Here is a 17,555-nt window from a genome sequence, read left to right on the forward strand (position 1 = left end):
TGAAAACAGTGGCATCAGGTGAAAGTGTCTGGATCCTCTTGATCACCAGAACCACTCTGTCTCTTGCTGACATTTTGCTAGTATGTAATTGACATTTCTCATGACTGAAATTTAATCCATTGCTCCTTGATCAGCTGTCTCAGCCCCTGTAAAAGCCTTCGCATGGTTTATTCTCTCTATTATTGGTAGACCACTCTTCTGCCTCCCCTTACATTCCTTTTCCCTTACACTGGTATCATGTTTAGTTCCCGCGTAGATTCTCTCTTCTCACCTGCAGCTGATGGGCCAAATGTAATCCGTAGCATTATAAAACACGTCCTCTCTGTAACCACAGGGAAGGTCACAGATGATGAACTGGAGGACTTTATTGTTGGTGAACTCAATAACAATTAATTGTCCTTTTCATACTGGGTAGAATTTTTTAAAGCACTAAAGTGATTTAGGATTAATCTGACTGGGGCTCCTAGGTATTTTAGGTGCTTTTGAAAATGCTACTCCATATACATAATATTTGAATGGCTGTCCTGAAGCTGTACTGGGGTTCATTCTCTGCAAGAGAAGGGTAGGAGCAGTTACACCGCTCTCAGCACCTTCCTCTTGCTGATTTAAAAATGGCATCGATCGTCTCCCAAACCACTTGGTCAGAATCTTCCAATCACAACTACGACACAAGGATGGTATTTAGAAAGTGGGAATCCTCTTTAAAAGCTAACCCATGAGTTGTCAGAGTAACAAAATAAACCTCTTTAAATGGCTACAATATTCATGCAATGTGTGATTCAGCCACTGAGAAATCAGGACTTGAATCAGGACAACCTTTGTGCCACAAGTAAGCTGAGAGTCAGACTGTGCTCCTCCTTTAGGGCTGTCCGAGTGGATATTTTAGGAGAATGGTGATAGGATAGTGAGGTTTCCATCTCTCTGTACCTCATTCAAATCCAGATTAGGTAAACAGTCGTTTCCATTTGATGACTATATGGCAGCCTGCATGGAGTGAATTTGGTAGGTCTCAGTTCAGTTCCCAGTGGATAGCTGTCCGCATCACACAGCCAGAAATAGGTATTAACTGGCTCCTTTGTTATCACTGAGTCCAAGAACCGACTGACATTCTTCAGTCTCCAAAAAAACTATATTCAATTTTTTCAAATATCTTTGCCTAAAGTTAAGCATTTAAATAAGTAACTTGATTTTTCAGAGATGCTGAACACTTACAGTTCCTATGGTCTTCAATGGAAAATCATTGGATCAGTTATCTGATACCTAGATATGGATTTAGTGGTCTGATTTTCAAAAGTGCTGGGCACCCAACAGCTCCCATTGAAGTCAATAAGAGCTGTTGGGAGACTTAGCACTTTGAACAAATGGCCATTAGGTACCTGATTTTAGGCACCCAAGTTTGGAAAGTTTGGCCTATTGTTATAAACTGATGTGTGAGCACCCCCTATTGGCCAAGCAGCAGTTGAACTAGTATATCCTTTTTTATAGAACAGTGTCGATATAACCAAAGCTGCATGTGTCCAGAAAATGATGCAGATAAAATGAGCTTCTTAATTTCAGCATTGTTAGAAATACAGGGGGAAAGACCTGTGTCTGCCAAACTGACAAAACTGGCAACTAAGGAAATGTCATTATAATTCTAAGAGGGTGTTACAAATAACGGAGATAAAAATGTACAACTTATTTTTAAAAATATGTAATAGTTTTTTATAGTTCCAGTTTTAATAAACCTTTTTCTTACATTTGTAATGTGTATATAGTTCTTTTGACAAATATTTTCTCCAAAGCAAATGACTCTGTGTTTAAAAAAAGTAAATCACTGCCAGTAGCCCAAGGCTCATGAGAAACCATACAGCAACAAGGCACTCAGTTACTACAATGTTGTGCACCAGAGAGAGAGAGATCAAACCTTAGTGCAGAACCCAGTGTTCATGATCACCTGAAATAACAAACCAGTGCTGATTAGAATCTCAGCTGTAACAAATCTTAAATAAAATCTTGTATTCAGATTGAAAGCTCTAAGTGCTTGTGAGCTCTTTGGGGAAGGGACTGTTTTTTGTTTGTACACTGCCTAGAACAATGGGGTCCTGGGCCATGACTAAGGTCCTAGATGCTATGATAATACACATAACAACAAATTCCAGTCCAGTGAAGCCCAGCACTGCTACACTGAATGATAACATCATCTCACTGCAGTGCTATGCATCATCATAAGAATGGCCATAGTGGGTCAGACCAGTGATCCATCTAGCCCAGTATCCTGTCTTCCGCCAGTGCCAGATCCCTCAGAGGGAGTGAACAGAATATGGCAATTTATCGAGTGACCCATTTCCTGTTGTCCAGGCCCAACTTCTGGCAGTCAGAAGTTCAGAGACACCCAGAACATGGTGGTTGAAGAACCCACCCACCCCCATCCGTTGCATCTAAAGAACTCACTCAAACAACAGGTTGTCAAATTATATCAGACTATCATCGCATTGCACCACAACACTGACACACCATGGCACCAAGAAGTTGTACTGGACAAAAGAAGTCCCCGCACTGTGACAGTGGATCAGCGGGATAATCGAAGTGCCATCGTTCTGTGTCACCAGCCTGGGCAAAAATGTCATCTCACAACAGCAACATGACCTCAGGCAGGGTCCAGCTGGGACCCCACGCGTGCCATCATGATGCCCAGTTAGGTGACATCATCAGGTCGAGCCACTGCCTCATCGTGGATGAGGTCATCACGTCAGCACACGCATCGTTGACATTTGGTTTGCTCATCATGCTGTGCGGTGACGTCATCACACCGAGCCACTGCCGCGTCGCCAATGAAGTCACACGTCACCGGGAGGATCATCGTTCTGTGATGACACGTTGCGCGGTGACCTCATCAGGCTGTGCCATGTCCCATCACAGCACCAAGCCCCCCCCCCCTCCCGCTGTCATCGCCAATGGGGAGCGAGGCAGGCGCACGGGCCCCTGGGCGCCCCCTAGGGAAAGCCCGGAGACGGGCTGGGCGGGATTTCCGGCACAGCCAGCACGTGATTGGCAGGCGCGGGTGAACGGAAGCGGAAGCAGCGTAGCGCGCAGGCGCAGCGGCAGTCTGGGCTCCGCGGGGGAGGGACGCGCCGCCCGCCCGAGAGCGAGATGGAGACGCGGGGGGAGCCGCAGCCGGCGTGAGTGAGAGAGACCCGGGGCCGCGCGCGGGGCCGGGCCTGCTCGCGCCCCCTCCCCAGCGCCTGGCGGCGGCGGCGGCCCTTTGCCGCAGGCCCGGGGGCGGGTTCGCGTGGGCCGGGGGGCGGCGGCCTGTCCGCTCGGGGCCCCATCCCCGCAACGGGGCCCGTGTCCCCCGGGGCCGCCTCTCGCCAGCAGGGACAGGGGTGGGCGAGGGGCCGGGCGGGCTCGTGCGACCGAACGCCGCTGTGTTCTGGGCGAGAGCGTGTTTTAGTCTGTGTGTCTGCTTGGCCCTTGGCTAACAAACCATCACAGAGCTGATCAGAGACTAGCAGGGTGGGAAGGGACCTCAGGAGGTATCTAGTCCGGCCCCCTGCTCCAAGCAGGACCAATCCCCAATTAAATCCTTAAATGGTCCCCTCAAGGATTGAATTCACAACCCTGGGGCTGGTAGGCCAATGCTATGTGCTGGGAGGCAGTCACTGTAGTAACGGGGGTGGGGCATTGGGAAAGGGGACTGCTCCTCCATGAATTCACCATGAACTGCTCCACCCTGCTTCTGGGGTCTTTCCCAAAAGCACACTTGAGAAATTAAGTGTAAGCATTGTTATCACTTTGCCTGTTACCTTGGAAGGTGATTAAATACAAGACACTTGAATTTAAAACCTTTCCTCTAGACACAAAGAGATTTTGAAGGCAATAGTTATGCTGAGATAACTTCTGGATTTTTATTTATTTATTTATTTCAACCAACCATGAGTTCTGCTTGTGGCCAGTCTGACCAACAGCCTCTTCACCTCACAAACACGTTAAATCTACTCTGTGCCAGACTCTACCATCAGACACAGCCATAATAATAGGATACGATTCCGGAATCTGTTCACGTCACAGGTGGAATGAGATTCTCAATCCTAATGGGTTTGGGTAGCAAGGGGGAGGAATACTGTAACAGACAAGTTCTAACTTACTGGGGCAATGTTTCTTTTCTTCCTTTGGCGTCTCTTTAAAAACTATGTGAATCTTCTGGTGAAAGGTGTTGAGTTGACAACCAGGGGACTGAAGTCCTCTGTTTGTCCCCAGAACAGCCAGCTTCCTCCAAACTGCACCCGCCAATGTGTTTCAATGTAGCCTTGAAAGGAACCCTTTCAAACGATGAGCGTAGCTGAGTCTCTCATTTACTATATGGTCCTTTGGAAATAGGCTGTCAGGCTACCAACAGTCTAGCTAAGGCCTCATTATTTGCTCTGCCCCCGTTGCCGTCTGGTGGTGCACATGACTTTATAAAATTATTTCTAAGGGGATGGGAGTGGGGAGAGTTATTTGAGGCAAGAGGAGAAATGTAGAATTTGTATATACTGTCTCCTGATTTCCCTTAATGGTATATAAATGTCCATGATTTAGTCTTGCTGATCCACTGAGTGTAAACATTTTGTATAACCTCAGATTTTTTTGCATAATCTTTTTATTAGTCATTTTCCGTTTTTGAACCAAGATAAAACCAAACATCAGGGATGTGCTATTAGCAAAATTATCATCATCTGACTTTACAAGGGTAAAATGGAAATGATGGATATCTGTAGCTTTGAATATGGAACTTCAAACCTTCCCAGGTTATGATGCCATATGTCTTTAAAGAGGGACTTTCACACTGGGACATTGTCTGATGCAAACAGTTTTGCCACTTTTCTCCTGCTGTAACTATCAAATATTTGTTTAAAGAGACGCTTCTTTTCCTCACAACTTGGCTGCTTCATTCCTACTTCATTGTGGTATCAAGTTCAAGAGGAGGAAACTGAGTGGAAACTGTTGTTCTTTGTAATCATAATGGGAGGTGTACGAGTAAAGAGAAGACATTTCTGTTAAAGGATAGAGGAGAATTCTTAGACCTCATTCCACCTTGTTCCAAATTGACCTATATTCCTGAAATGGAGCTCTTAACTTCTTGCTCACACATCGGAGGTGTAAAAATCCTTTGTCTAGTACAGGATCAATCCCATATGCTTGTGTACGAGAGACTATCATCTGTACTATGATCCACCCATTTTTATGTCTGTTTCTCATTACCTTGTATTTCTCAGCATTGCATAAAGTCATGTTTGGGTCTCTGATGCTGTGTGTTCTAGGCACATTAATATTATGCTAGAAGAGGGACTGGCCATTGTTGGGTGGGTGGAAACTAATAATACACTCATGGAAAAATACCTGAATCTATCAATACTGTAATGCTCTTTGCCACTGCAAGTGAAAGTCACTGGTCAGTTGATTAGGTGAGACTTTATTCCCTACATACACCTGCATACTTTGATACCACAAAACAGTTATCTCTGCCAACCAAAAGGGTTTCAACCAGAGTTCTTGCCAAAGATGTGTTGGTGGAGATATTGTGGGACTTGTAAGTGATAAGTGTATTTAGGGTTATTTAGGTTATTGAATCAAATCATGTGACTGAATTTTTAAAGGGCTGGTTAATTTCATGTCCATTAGTAATAGCTGTAGCTCAGATCTCATCTTCAAGACTCATTCCCCTCTTCCCATACTGTGCTGTATTTAAAGATGAATTGGATGTTTATATGGATAACAAGAATATTGGCTCTAATAGACTATGCTGCCCCAAAAAAGTGTTGGAATGAATATAAAATCTCATGTTTCATGTCTTAAGACAATCTCTAACTGTTAGGGGTTGGGATGAGACTTTCATGGAGTCTGATTATCCCACGTCTGTCTGCTATGGAGTTCTTGACCTTCCTCTGAAGCATTTGGTGCTGGCCACTGCCAAGGACAGGATATTGGATTAGATGGGCTGACCACAGGTCTGAACCAGTATGGAAATTCATATGTTCTGTGATCGGTGAATTGAGTTTTCTCCTTTCTCTGAAGCATAAGCTATTGGCAACTGCAGGCCACAAGGCCAGATGGAGCTATGTCTGATCTGGTGTGGCAAACTTTTCTTGTGTGCAGTAGACCTTTTACTTCATTCACTCTAGGGCAACATTGACCCAGAAGGCTTCAGGAAACTTGAAACTGTTTTCACCAAAATGAGTAAGTGCTGTTGTGCATCAAACCCTTTGTCTCCATAACAATACTTTTATCTATGGTTGTCAGCCATTAACATTAGCATTTCCTGTTGTGAAGAGGGCATATGTTGTGTAAGCATAGTTTTGGCAAATTCTCCTTCCAGTGCAAGGCTGTGTGTTCTGCTCTTAAATGCAGGGATAAATGTTTATGTAATGCTATGTGACTTATTCCTTAGCAAGAGTCACTTGAGGCGAAAAATGTTAGAATAAATATTGGTGTCAGTCGCCTCTTGTGTCAGAAAAGGCTTGCTTTCTGGGAGCGCTGTGTTCTCCCTCCTGTTACTCGCCTTGGAGTTCTTTGGGTACCTGTGTAGCGGTGAGAGTAATGCACAGAGTGTACTTGGCACCTGAACTTTATAGGGCAGCTTGTAAATGTTGTGATAGATTCAGTTTTTGTGGATAAAGCAGTTATGCGGGTTGGATTGTTGCATATAAAAGAACACTCCAAAATTGTTTTCCTCTTTATGATAATACAGTAGAGCCCACTTCTATAGTCAACTTGGCTCACTAGATCACTCTGTTTCTAATGGTATAGTATGAATGCCCTAGGTTTCACTGCATCGTAGTGAGCAAATTGCAATTATGCAAACAGTGAAACCTCTTTTTGACAAGAGAAAAATTACTTCTAAGAATATTTCACAGTATATGTGTGTGTGTGCATGTATAGAGCACAAATTGAGAGAGAATGCAAGCTTACAGAGCAAGATAACATTAACTATCAATCACTAATGATATTTTGTCTGCAAAGACTTCGAAAGAAATTACTCTCCCCTCAGCTTGTATTATTCTATATATGTTACTCAAAGGGAAGCACTAGTCTGTAGGGTTAAATATGAAAATACTTTAGAGCAAATATTTTTAAATGTAATTTTATGATTTATGAACTTTGGCACTTGGATATGGGCATTCCCTTGCCCTATTTGCATGTGCCAGAAGGGACCACCTGGTCTCTCTACATTTTGCATCTAACATAAAACTACCAAAGTGAGGGGTCTTAGGCTTTCACCCAACTTTTTTCATGGCTGCATATTTCAGTCACATTCCTTTCTTTCCCAAGTCATATTCCTCTCTATCTCGTGTGTGTTGGCTAATGGTATTCTCCACTAGACTACCACACTGGCTTCGGAATAAAGTTTTTTAGTTTATTACATAGAGCTGCAGCTAAAGATACTTCGGAGGTGCCAGCCCTGTGTGGAATGCTAATGTTTTCTGCTTAGACCCTCTTGGGCCAATGGAGCTAGTTCATTGTCTTTTGAAACCAGTTAATCCATCTGAAATGTATATATGCAGTTGCAGTCTGGTATTGTACAAGTAATGGCAAATCCTCTGATAATTAGAATCTATACTGTGTTATAGTGAATAATAAATATGCGTGAGATAGGTGCTCCTGCAAAGATTGCCCTAAAATGAACTTGCTATTATTATTAAAAGGTTGTTTTCACCTGTCTGGATGTCACTGATCAGAAGTTGGTAGAGTGGTTTCAACAAGATCATGAGGCAGGGACAATTCGGGGTTCCTGCATGGAATAAAACTTGCTTAAGTGAGTCTTCCAGGCATATTAGCTTTCAGCAGAACAGATGCAGTTCTTTCAAGCTAAGCTACTGCTGGTCTTGACTCCTTGTACGAGTGTATGGCAACAGCTCTGGCCTCTTGAGAGTCAGAGCTTGATTTTGATCCTTGGTTTATAGCGTAACATATATTAAATGTTCTTTCAACAGGAATAGAATGAGCCAGGGAGACTCCAACCCAGCAGCAGTTCCACATGCAGCTGAAGACATTCAAGGAGATGACAGGTGGATGTCACAGGTAAAACTGAAAACACAGCTGACAGATAGGATCTTCTTTACTAGCAGATTGTGAGGTAATCAGGTGCATGATGAGCAAAATACAGATGCTTACATTTCTGATTCTGTTTGCAAATGTTAGCAGCGTTATTGATGGCTTCCAGTAACCTGCCACAATAAAAGAGGCAAAAAGCAGCTTTGTGCCATGACCTGCAAACCACATTTTGAAATAGAGTTCCAGAAAGATATTGCAACTGGCTCATTAATTGGGAAGAATTGCCAACCAGTTTATTAAAAACTGGATAGCACTGAAGTGTGTAATATATCCTGGCAGTTACAAAGCTGAGAATAGCTGAACTCAAGTGTCTGGACTCGGAGTCTCCTGTTCGTACAACTAGATTGTTAAAGCTACTTCTAGACAGGGTGAAATAGTCTGAGGAGACTTGTATTGTGACTAGCCAGCAACCCGAATGACTATAGATTTAGAATTGCTGAACACAGTGTCTGGAGCAAGCACCCCCTTTGTGTGTGGTGCATAGTGTAGCCTGAGGGGCTCTGAGTTGTAAAGGAGTGGCCATTTAAAATGTCAGAACTTGTCTATTCCAGGGAGAGAGCAGGCAAGGAGGAAGTTCCAGCAGTTAAGGAGTTAAACTAAAGATACGTGCCTGAGGGGCAGACAGGATGAAAAGTCACAAAGTTTGGCACCAGAGGAACTGGTTGGGCAACTATCACTTTCTGTGCATGGGCTACAGATACCTGTCAGCTGGAGCTTATGTTGCTGCTTTCTTTTAAACAGCACAACAGATTTGTCTTGGACTGCAAGGACAAGGAGCCCGATGTGCTGTTTGTGGGTGATTCCATGGTGCAGTTGCTACAGCAGTATGAGGTATGGCTGGAGGGGATGAAGTTGTGGGGTTAAATGAGTGAGATGGTGCCTCCCTATCACTTCTAGTCCAATAACTGGTGAACCTACGCAATACTGACAGTGCCTCCCTGTCCTCGGGTCCTTTCTAATCTTACCTCCACTTCTACAGCTGCTTTCCAAACCTCGATCCCTTCCATTTCCCTGTGCTTGCCCTAGGCTTCTCCAGTCCAATCCCGTCAGCCGCTTTGAACCTTCACCCCACCCCTTCTTTCCCTGAGGTCATTTGCAGCCTTCTTAGTTTCACCATACACACCCGTTTCTGTCCCTCTATCTCACTCTTGCCACTCTTTCTTACTCTGCAGTTGCTGTGTGAGCCCATGTGTAGATTTAAAATGAATTCTGTCCTCTCTTCTCCGACACCTTCTGTATTCTAGATTGTGCCCAACCCACTTCCAGTGTGACTGTTTTTCACTTGGTTCTCAATAATGAAGCTTCCTTATCTCGTAATGGTACAAATATTAAATTTAGTGCGTGTATCACCTTAGCCAGAGAATTTCAATTTAACCCTCTTGCATGCAGTGTCCTAGCATGCTTGTCCCTCTGCTGGCATAGAGACTGTGCTATTGACTATCCCAGTGTCCAGAGATTAGGAAAGGCAGCAACTAGGATATTCTTAAAAAAATGTGTAAAATGTTTTGAAAGCTATCCCTTCATCCACTATTTCATCAGTAATGGCTACCAAACCGCTTTGCTCTGAAAGTGTTCCTTTCCAATGTGACTCATTTGGTTCTAGACTTCTTACTTCTTAGGCAGTAAAAGGAGTTCCTTCAAGATTTCCTTTCTCTCCTCAAAAGTCCCATGTTTAGCTGAGCTCTGGTTCTGGCCTTGATGGACTGGAGATGGCTCCCTTTCTAGGCCATCAACATCCCTCCTGGATGGGCTGAAGGGAGATTGCTCCATATTAGCTCCCTCTTATCTCTGTGCCAGGACTGAGTTAATTAACTGCTGTGATTCCACCTCTTCTGGCCCAAAGAATGTGTAATGCTTCCACTGGCAGCATCTCCATTACCTGAGTTACCTCTTTATGTAAAGTGTTTTATTTTTGATGCTGAAGAATAACACTTGATCTAAAATAGTAAATTGGTTTCTGGTTACAGATATGGCGAGAGCTTTTTTCACCCCTTCATGCATTGAATTTTGGGATCGGTGGGGACACAACAGCTCATGTTCTATGGAGATTGAAGAATGGTGAATTGGAGAACATTAAACCCAAGGTATAAACACAAACAGCTGCTTTTATGTTTTTTTATTTTAGAAAAAACTCTGAATATTGTCTAGTACAGAGCTGAGGGCACCAAAAGTCAGAAGAATAGTCATTCTCTAACCAATGAGCTCTTAGCTTCTTCTTTAGAACTTCTCTATAAAAGGTGTTTATTTACAAGGAATGTACAAAGTCCTGTGTCTCTGAAGACCGAAGGAATCAAATAGCAAGAAACAGCTTCTTTTGCTCATAGCACCAAAAACACTCTCTTCATCCTGCACCCCGACCCAAAAACCTCTCCCTAGGTTTTTTCAGGATTAGACACTGCATTTAGGTGTTCCTTCAGGTTGTCTAATTTTACAGTTCTATTAATTGAAGGGTGCATTCGTACCTGTCCATCTCAATGAGGTTGTAAGTCAGGCCACAACAAGGTTTCACGCAACTAATAACACATTCTAAATGACATACAGTGTACCTGGGTGTTGTAGGCATTTGCGAAGCACCCTGCACCACAATACATAATGTACAGCACAGGTTCAAGTTTGGTCACCATTGTCAAGCACATTCATGACCCCAACATAAGAGTTAAGGCTTAAAAGTAGAGAAATGCTATAAAAGGGTTTCATTTGAGAGCCAAGACTGTGGTTGGTGCTTTACAAACAAATAAGCCTCTTCACCTGTGATGCTTCTAGTCTGCTTCATACACATCTAGTATGTTGTAAGACAGGCAAGGTGCAAGGTACTCTAGGAGTCTGAATTGGTCACTAAACACAGTGCAGAAGAAGTGCCAGATATCTGTTCCTGTGCTGATCAGGGTAGCTTCTTTTAACACTGTGACTCTGGTTCTGTACTGGGTGAGAGGGAGGAGTCTTAAGTTGACAAGAAATGATTCAAGAGTCGTCAAAGCTGACAGTCCGGGACTTTTAATATTTAAGCCTAACTCTTAATTGTTTTGTCTGATTGGTTGCAGACAGCCTAGGCCCTAGCTATTGCCCTTTCCCCAAGAGCCAGTATGGCTGCTACAGCCTCCCCTGTTTGTGTACCTTGAGTGGAGTGCTAAACTTGCTGCACAGTTCCTGTTTCCTCTTCACAGGTCATTGTCGTCTGGGTTGGAACAAATAACCATGAAAATACAGCGGAGGAAGTAGCAGGTGGAATCGAGGCCATCGTGCGGCTGATAAATACCCAACAGCCACAGGCCAAAGTTATTGTATTGGTATGCACATCAGAGGGTTGTGATAACATAGCACCATTGGAACAACCCATGTCATGTTGTTTGCACCCCTGTCCCAATGGTATTGGGTGTTACCTGTGCATTTTGGGGGGTGGGTCATAACTTATTTACAATAATAAACACTGTAGGATGGTTTCTCCTGTTCAGGGGGCTTTGCCAACATTATCTAACTTTCTCAGCCCCTTCAGAAGAGTATTATCTTCTCATTAGAGGCGTCTTTGTCCCAGACAGAGAAACAGAAGCAGTGAAATCACATGAGAGACAAGGATGATGGAGACAGAGCTGAGACTAGAACTTGAGCAATACCAGTTCTGATCCTGTGCTCAAACAGCTTAGAATGTCTCTTCTTCTGCTGTGGGAGTTGCATAACCAACCATTAAAACTGCATTGAAAGAGGGCATAAGTAGCTAATAAGAATGCTAATAAGAATTGGTGAAAAGAGAAGATTTGCCCATGGGTCAGCAGTGTCCTTCAGACTGTTTTCAGTCATGTTTCAAAGTGGGGCTGGAGGGGGTGAGGAGGATGTGCAGGGGGAGGAGTGGGATAGACCCTTTAAAGCTCAGAATGAGGGCCCAAGTCTAGAAAGAGACTATAAGTTACTATATTGTCTGAGTCACTTCAAAGCTCTCTTCTTTGCCTGCTTCCCTTATCAGAGCTTGCTACCTCGAGGCGAGAAACCAAACCCTCTGCGGCAGAAGAATGCCAAGGTGAACCAGCTGCTAAAAGCCTCGCTCCCAAAACTCGCCAGCGTCCAGCTTCTGGACGTCAGTGGGGGCTTCGTGCACTCGGATGGCGCCATCTCGTGCCATGACATGTTTGATTTTCTGCACCTGACGGGAGGGGGCTATGCAAAGATCTGCAAACCCCTCCATGAACTGATCATGCAGCTACTGGAGGAGACCCCTGAGGAGAAGCAAGCTGCTCTGGCCTGATCAGCTAATATCAGTGTTCAACATCATCCCAGCCCCATCAGATCAGTTCTGTCACTGGCACTACAGAATCCTTCTTGCTTAAAGCACTTTCCATTGTAGAATGTTACTGGATGTTCGTATCGAGTGTTTTGAGGGGGAGGGCTAACGTCAAACTGGTCTTGTACATAGAAGGGCAGGGCTAACTGGTTTTACTGCAGGAAGAAATTAGCTAAAGAAGATTTTTACTTTAAACCATTCCTCATTTAAAATGAGAACAAGACTGTCACCTCTGTGCCCCTCACATGCATTATTGCTCTATGGTGCCCCTAGATCCCTGTCAGCCTGACTCTAATAACCCATGCGCAGCTCTTGGTTTAGCTATTCCCTTCCCTAGGCCCTATACTCTGTATTCGCTTGGGAACCAGAATCGCATTCCACTCACTAGAAACAAAACAGCTGCATTTTTGTCAAAAACCGTTCCCACCTTTAGAAGTTTTATTTACTAAGGTATTTTTAAAAGACACTTGTTGCTTTCTGGCTCTTTGTTTTTGAAGCAGCATGAGACTAAATGTAACTGGAATTCAGAAATGTAAAAAAACAAAGTGTTAGTTGAGCTGAACTCATTTAACACTCCCAAAACATTGTTTTGTTTTACAAAGTCTATTAGCTGTGACAAACTTCATTCCACTGTTGCTTGGACTGTGGGCAGTCTCATGTGGGTGCTGTTGAATATCATGTCTCCTATAGAACCTGTTCTTTGTTTTGGTTTGTGTACAGTATTGGCAGCTTTTAACAGTTCTTTGGTTTAGGAGCTTAGTTTTCCAGCAAACGTCAAACACAAGCCCGTCAGAAACGTAGAACTGACATTTCATCCCACTATGAGGGCTGTGCTACAGGGTTCTCTGCAGTGCTGTTCATGTTCATAGTTCCAATTTTTTTAAAGTATGACTGTTACGCCTTTTTTTTAATCCATACTCAGCCCCTCTTTGCAAGGCCTGAACCAATCTAATGCTTTACGAGTTCTAAGGTGTATATTTCTTTATTGCTTCTGTTTTACTTGTACAAACATTTTATTCAAGCAAATAAGGCCTTTGACAGTAAAGAATTGAGTCAGTTTGTAGCCTTTTCCTCTCCTGGACACTGCCCCTTTCCCCTCCAGCAAAGGGAATTAGTGTGGAGAGTGGACTGTTCACAGGGACTCTCTGTCTCGCTAGAGCTTTTTATATGAGAGCTAATTATAATCTGTGTAGTGACTATATAAAATTGTCATTCATTTAAAGGTGAACAGGGAAAAAAAAAATTCTTATCAATAAGAAACTGTTTGAGACCCAATGCAGAGCCTTGCTACTTAAAAATAAAAATACTTTAACAAAGTTTATTCTTCCTTGACTTACCTACCACAATTGGAGTTCAGCGGTGGTGGTATTCCTCATAATGGTTCACACCACCGCGCGCTAAAATACAACAGCCAATGCAGGCCTCTGCACTGGTTGAAGTGTTCGTGAAGGCTGCAGCCTTCAACTGTCGTGCTGCTTTTTGGCAGGCAAATGAAAAAGGAACTGATTTTTCTTTTACATTTTTGTTAAACAGGAGATCTACCTAGATTGCTTTTTCCACCCCACTACAAAAAGTACGTATGTAGTGGATATAGCCTGTTTGCCCTTTTATTCTAGTAAAAGGTTCTGTTTAAGGCAGGCTTTAATCTAGCATTAAGGAATATGTTTATGTCCCCATCACGCTTCTGCTGCTGCTGTAGAATTTGTCATAGCAGGATTTCTGCCTGGATTGCATGCATAGCGCGTGTGTGTGTGTGTCTCCAGTATATGTGATCCACACAGAGATGTGGAGGAAAGCCGAAGAATCCCACTTCCCAGAAATAAAGGTTCAAGTCTGATAGTGCTCAGTGGGAGAGGAGTAGTCCTGGTCTTACCTCCCCAGGCCAGCGTGGGTTGGGGGAGTGCTCCCTTCCCCTCCAACAGCTTGGAACATTAACTGCAGAAACATGATTCAGCTCTGCTGAAAGAATGGAAGCCTCAGCACAGGAACTTGGGGGTGTGGAGGAGAGAGAGCAAGCTGATTTTAAAACCGAGGTTGGGAGGAGAAGATTTGGCAGGGTGGTATGGGTCCACCTGTAGCAAGAGTGAGGGGATGAAACAGGACTTGGGTCTCTGCTAGTTTTTGAGGGTTGTAGGCTTTTGTTGAAAGGTGCCATGTTTGACCCATGCACTAAATGTCTCTCCATGGTGTCACCACACTGGTAAGACAGCTACTTGCTGGCAATCTAGTTTTTTTTTTGTATAAAGCACTAAGTCTTTGTAACAGTGCAGTGTGTTTACAGCTGAGGCTGTCTTCAGCTGTGAGCTAGAGCCCCTTGGTTAGGTGCTGATTGCAGTGGGGTGGGTCTGGCCTGTTGAATACACATCCGTTGGGCTGAGGAGGAGTAGTCAGGTGGCTCTCCATGCTCAAGGTTGTCCTGCTGAGGTGCCATGTTGCTTATGCATGGGTCAGCGTTCGCCGCCCTTCATCTCCAGTCCGCATTGTTTCTTTCCCAGCTGCGTTAACCACCTCTGTGTGTAGCCATGGCAGCGGCTGCTGTGGACAGGAAGGGCAGCTTTCTTCTATCTGGGACATTGAAGCTACTGTCCTGTTGCCGCCATCTAAGCAGTGACCAGGCCATATCCCAGTGTAACCACATATCCCTTGGAGAGGGCAAGGAGGGAATTTTTTTCTCATTGTACCAAAATTAGAGCCTGGTCCTGAGAAGTACTGAGCATTTGCAATTTCAACAGTAGGGTGCTTGCCACCTCTGGGGCTCAGGCCCAGCAAACCCCAGTCTGGGTGCCCCTGCGTAGTCTTTATGACTTATTCCATTGTAACTGGCTGATTGTGAAAGAACTGACCCTTTCTGAACTTTTAATTTTTTAAACTAATCTAGTTACCGTTTACAGTTGTATGCTGAAGCCTGGAATCTTGTTTGTGCTGTAGTGTATGAGCATTGCCAATTTTATATTTATTGCAGTGAAGAAAATGCAAAGGAAAAGGTGTGAAAGGAAGGAGAGAATCCTTGTCTCTGAACTCGTATGTGGGTGCAAGCAAGGGGACTCCAGGTGCAGGCTGGGGGACCTCAAAGGCTGGAAGCTTGCACAGTATGTAAAATCCAATTACAGCCCTGCTTCAGGGTGACCTTCCTTGGGGTGCTGCCCAGTGCTGGGAGCTGACTGAACCTTCCCCAGGAAAAGCTGTGATTCTGCTTTGGCAAAATTGCATTGACTGGTAGAACTCACTATGTTTAGTGCATATTTCAATATAAATGTAAATGTTTCACCCCAATGAGGTCTGGTGTGCGTCTCTCTCTGGTTTCCCTGTGTGTGCGTCGGGGATGGGGAGGTGTCCAGTGGGTTCATCAGAATGTGTTGGGTGACGCGCAGTGGCTAATGGTTGCAACCTGTCATCACCCAGGGGTGATGCAGCGGGAAGGGTGACATCTGATGGGGTGAAAACCTTTATCAGGTAAAAGTTGGCTGTATTCATCCTTGTGGTATTCAAAAGGACACTCACCCGAACCTTCACTTTTAATTTAGCCTCCTGTGTGGTGAGATGCACTCTGATTCTCTGTTGTTCTCCTCTGACTTAACAAGGACCTATTTTTTTTAAAACTAAATTTAGGTTTTGCACTCAAAACTCTGCTCTTTTGTTTTCAGATTGGGGGGCCTACACTGAACACTAATCAGTGTTCAATGATTATTCGGTGGGGGGGGGGGGGGGGGGGAGTCAATATCCCTGAGACGGAATAGGAAATGAACTTTTGTACTGATGTAGCTTTAAAATCCGTCTAAAGGAGGCAGTGTTCTGAGTCTGAGAGTCGAACTGGGGAGAGTGGTAAATAATGAAGAGGACAAGTCGCTGATACACAGTGATCTGGATCTCTTGGTAAACTGGGCACAAGCAAACAATGTGCATTTTAACAGGCTCAATGTAAAGTGATACATGTAGGACCAAAAGAAGTCATCCATCCTTACACAGTGTGGGGACTCTCATCGTGGGATGCAGTCACTGAAAAGGACTTGGGGGTCATGGTGGATAATCAGCTGAACTTGAGCTCCCAATGTGACCCTGGGGGATATAAAGGAAATATCTAGTAGAGGAGAGAGGTTATTTGACCTCTGCTGCTGGAATCCTGTGTCCAGTGCTGGTGCCCACGATTCAAGAAGGCTGTGGATAAACAGGCGATGGTTCAGAGCGGAACTGCAAGAATGACCGAAGGATTGGAAAACATACCTGGGAGTGATAAACTCGAGAGAGCTCAATCCGGTTGGTTTAAAAGAAGGTTAAGGGGTGACTTGATCACAATCTAGAAGTACCTCCATGGGGAACAGAAATTTGACAATGGGCTCTTCAATCTAGCAGAGAGGTAGAACGCAATCCAAAGGCGGAAGTTGAAGCTGAACAAATTCAGACTGGAGATAAGGTGCAAATTTTTAACCATGAGACTAATTAACCATTGGTACAATTAACCAAGGGTCATGGTTATGAAAGCTTATGCTCTAATATATTTGTTAGTCTCTAAGGTGCCACAAGTACTCCTGTTCTTTTTTTTTAAGGGTCATGGAGAGTTACATGGATGGTTCTCCATCACTGGCAATCTTTTAATCAAGATTGGGTGTTTTTCTAAAAGGTATTCTCTAGTTCAAACGGGACTTAATTCGGAGAAGTTCTATGGTCTGGGTTATGCAGGAGGTCAGACTAGGTCATGGCGGTTAAGGTTAGAAGGGACCACCAGATCGTAACTCTGACCACCTGTATATCACAGGGCACCAACAACACTCCCACAACAAGCCCAGTAATCAGAGTTAAACCAAAGTATTACAGCCCTCAGGAGACTAGACTTGTGTGCCCCTGGCAGAGGCCAGTGGTCCCTTCTGGCCTTCGAACCAAGAAGTTTTTCATAGATTATATTGCTGTGAATCCTGTGTGACCTTGGGCAAATCACTCAGCCTCTCTGCGTTTCATCGTAAACTGCAGTAATAATACACACGGATGTCGTGAGACTTATCAGTCAAGTGCTTTCAGATCTTCAGATGAAAGGTTGTATAGAAATAAAATTCCCAATAGCACTGGCATCTTGTCTGCCAGGCTTCTCACATTTGTCCAGCAGCGAGTAAACAGAGGTTAATAACAGACACTGACACTTCAGATTTGGTCTAGTTGGCATCAGGCCTTGCATATGGGACTGCAGGTGCTCAATTAGGTGACTTGAGAGTAGCAT

The 17,555-nt window shown here is 44.1% G+C and overlaps 1 protein-coding gene across 4 annotated transcripts; it reads left to right on the forward strand.

Annotated features, from left to right (window-relative positions):
* Window positions 1-3,010: 3,010 nt before the first annotated feature.
* PAFAH1B2 (platelet activating factor acetylhydrolase 1b catalytic subunit 2) lies at window positions 3,011-15,619 on the forward strand. Of its 4 annotated transcripts, XM_034754580.1 has the most exons (8): window positions 3,011-3,161; window positions 7,953-8,040; window positions 8,815-8,904; window positions 10,041-10,157; window positions 11,238-11,360; window positions 12,032-12,085; window positions 13,880-13,919; window positions 15,309-15,619. In XM_034754580.1, the coding sequence occupies exons 1-8, from the start codon at window positions 3,133-3,135 to the stop codon at window positions 15,470-15,472; spliced, it is 705 nt and encodes a 234-aa protein (XP_034610471.1). In that variant the 5' UTR covers window positions 3,011-3,132; the 3' UTR covers window positions 15,473-15,619. The 4 variants fall into 4 exon arrangements, with proteins under 4 accessions (XP_034610471.1, XP_034610470.1, XP_034610472.1 ...); XM_034754581.1 differs by lacking the exon at window positions 15,309-15,619 and adding an exon at window positions 6,144-6,198 and having other exon boundaries at window positions 3,036-3,161; window positions 12,032-14,170; XM_034754579.1 differs by lacking the exon at window positions 15,309-15,619 and having other exon boundaries at window positions 12,032-14,170.
* Window positions 15,620-17,555: the final 1,936 nt, after the last annotated feature.

This window comes from Trachemys scripta, chromosome 21 (genome assembly GCF_013100865.1).
Source record: "Trachemys scripta elegans isolate TJP31775 chromosome 21, CAS_Tse_1.0, whole genome shotgun sequence".
In the NCBI taxonomy this organism is placed as follows: Eukaryota; Metazoa; Chordata; order Testudines; family Emydidae; genus Trachemys; species Trachemys scripta.

Coding starts and splice junctions, on each gene's coding strand:
- PAFAH1B2 (XM_034754579.1), top strand. CDS start 3,133: ATGGAGACGCGGGGGGAGCCGCAGCCGGC. Junction 8,041..8,814: donor ATGACAGGTGGATGTCACAG/GTAAAACTGAAA, acceptor TCTTTTAAACAG/CACAACAGATTTGTCTTGGA. Junction 10,158..11,237: donor TGGAGAACATTAAACCCAAG/GTATAAACACAA, acceptor TCCTCTTCACAG/GTCATTGTCGTCTGGGTTGG.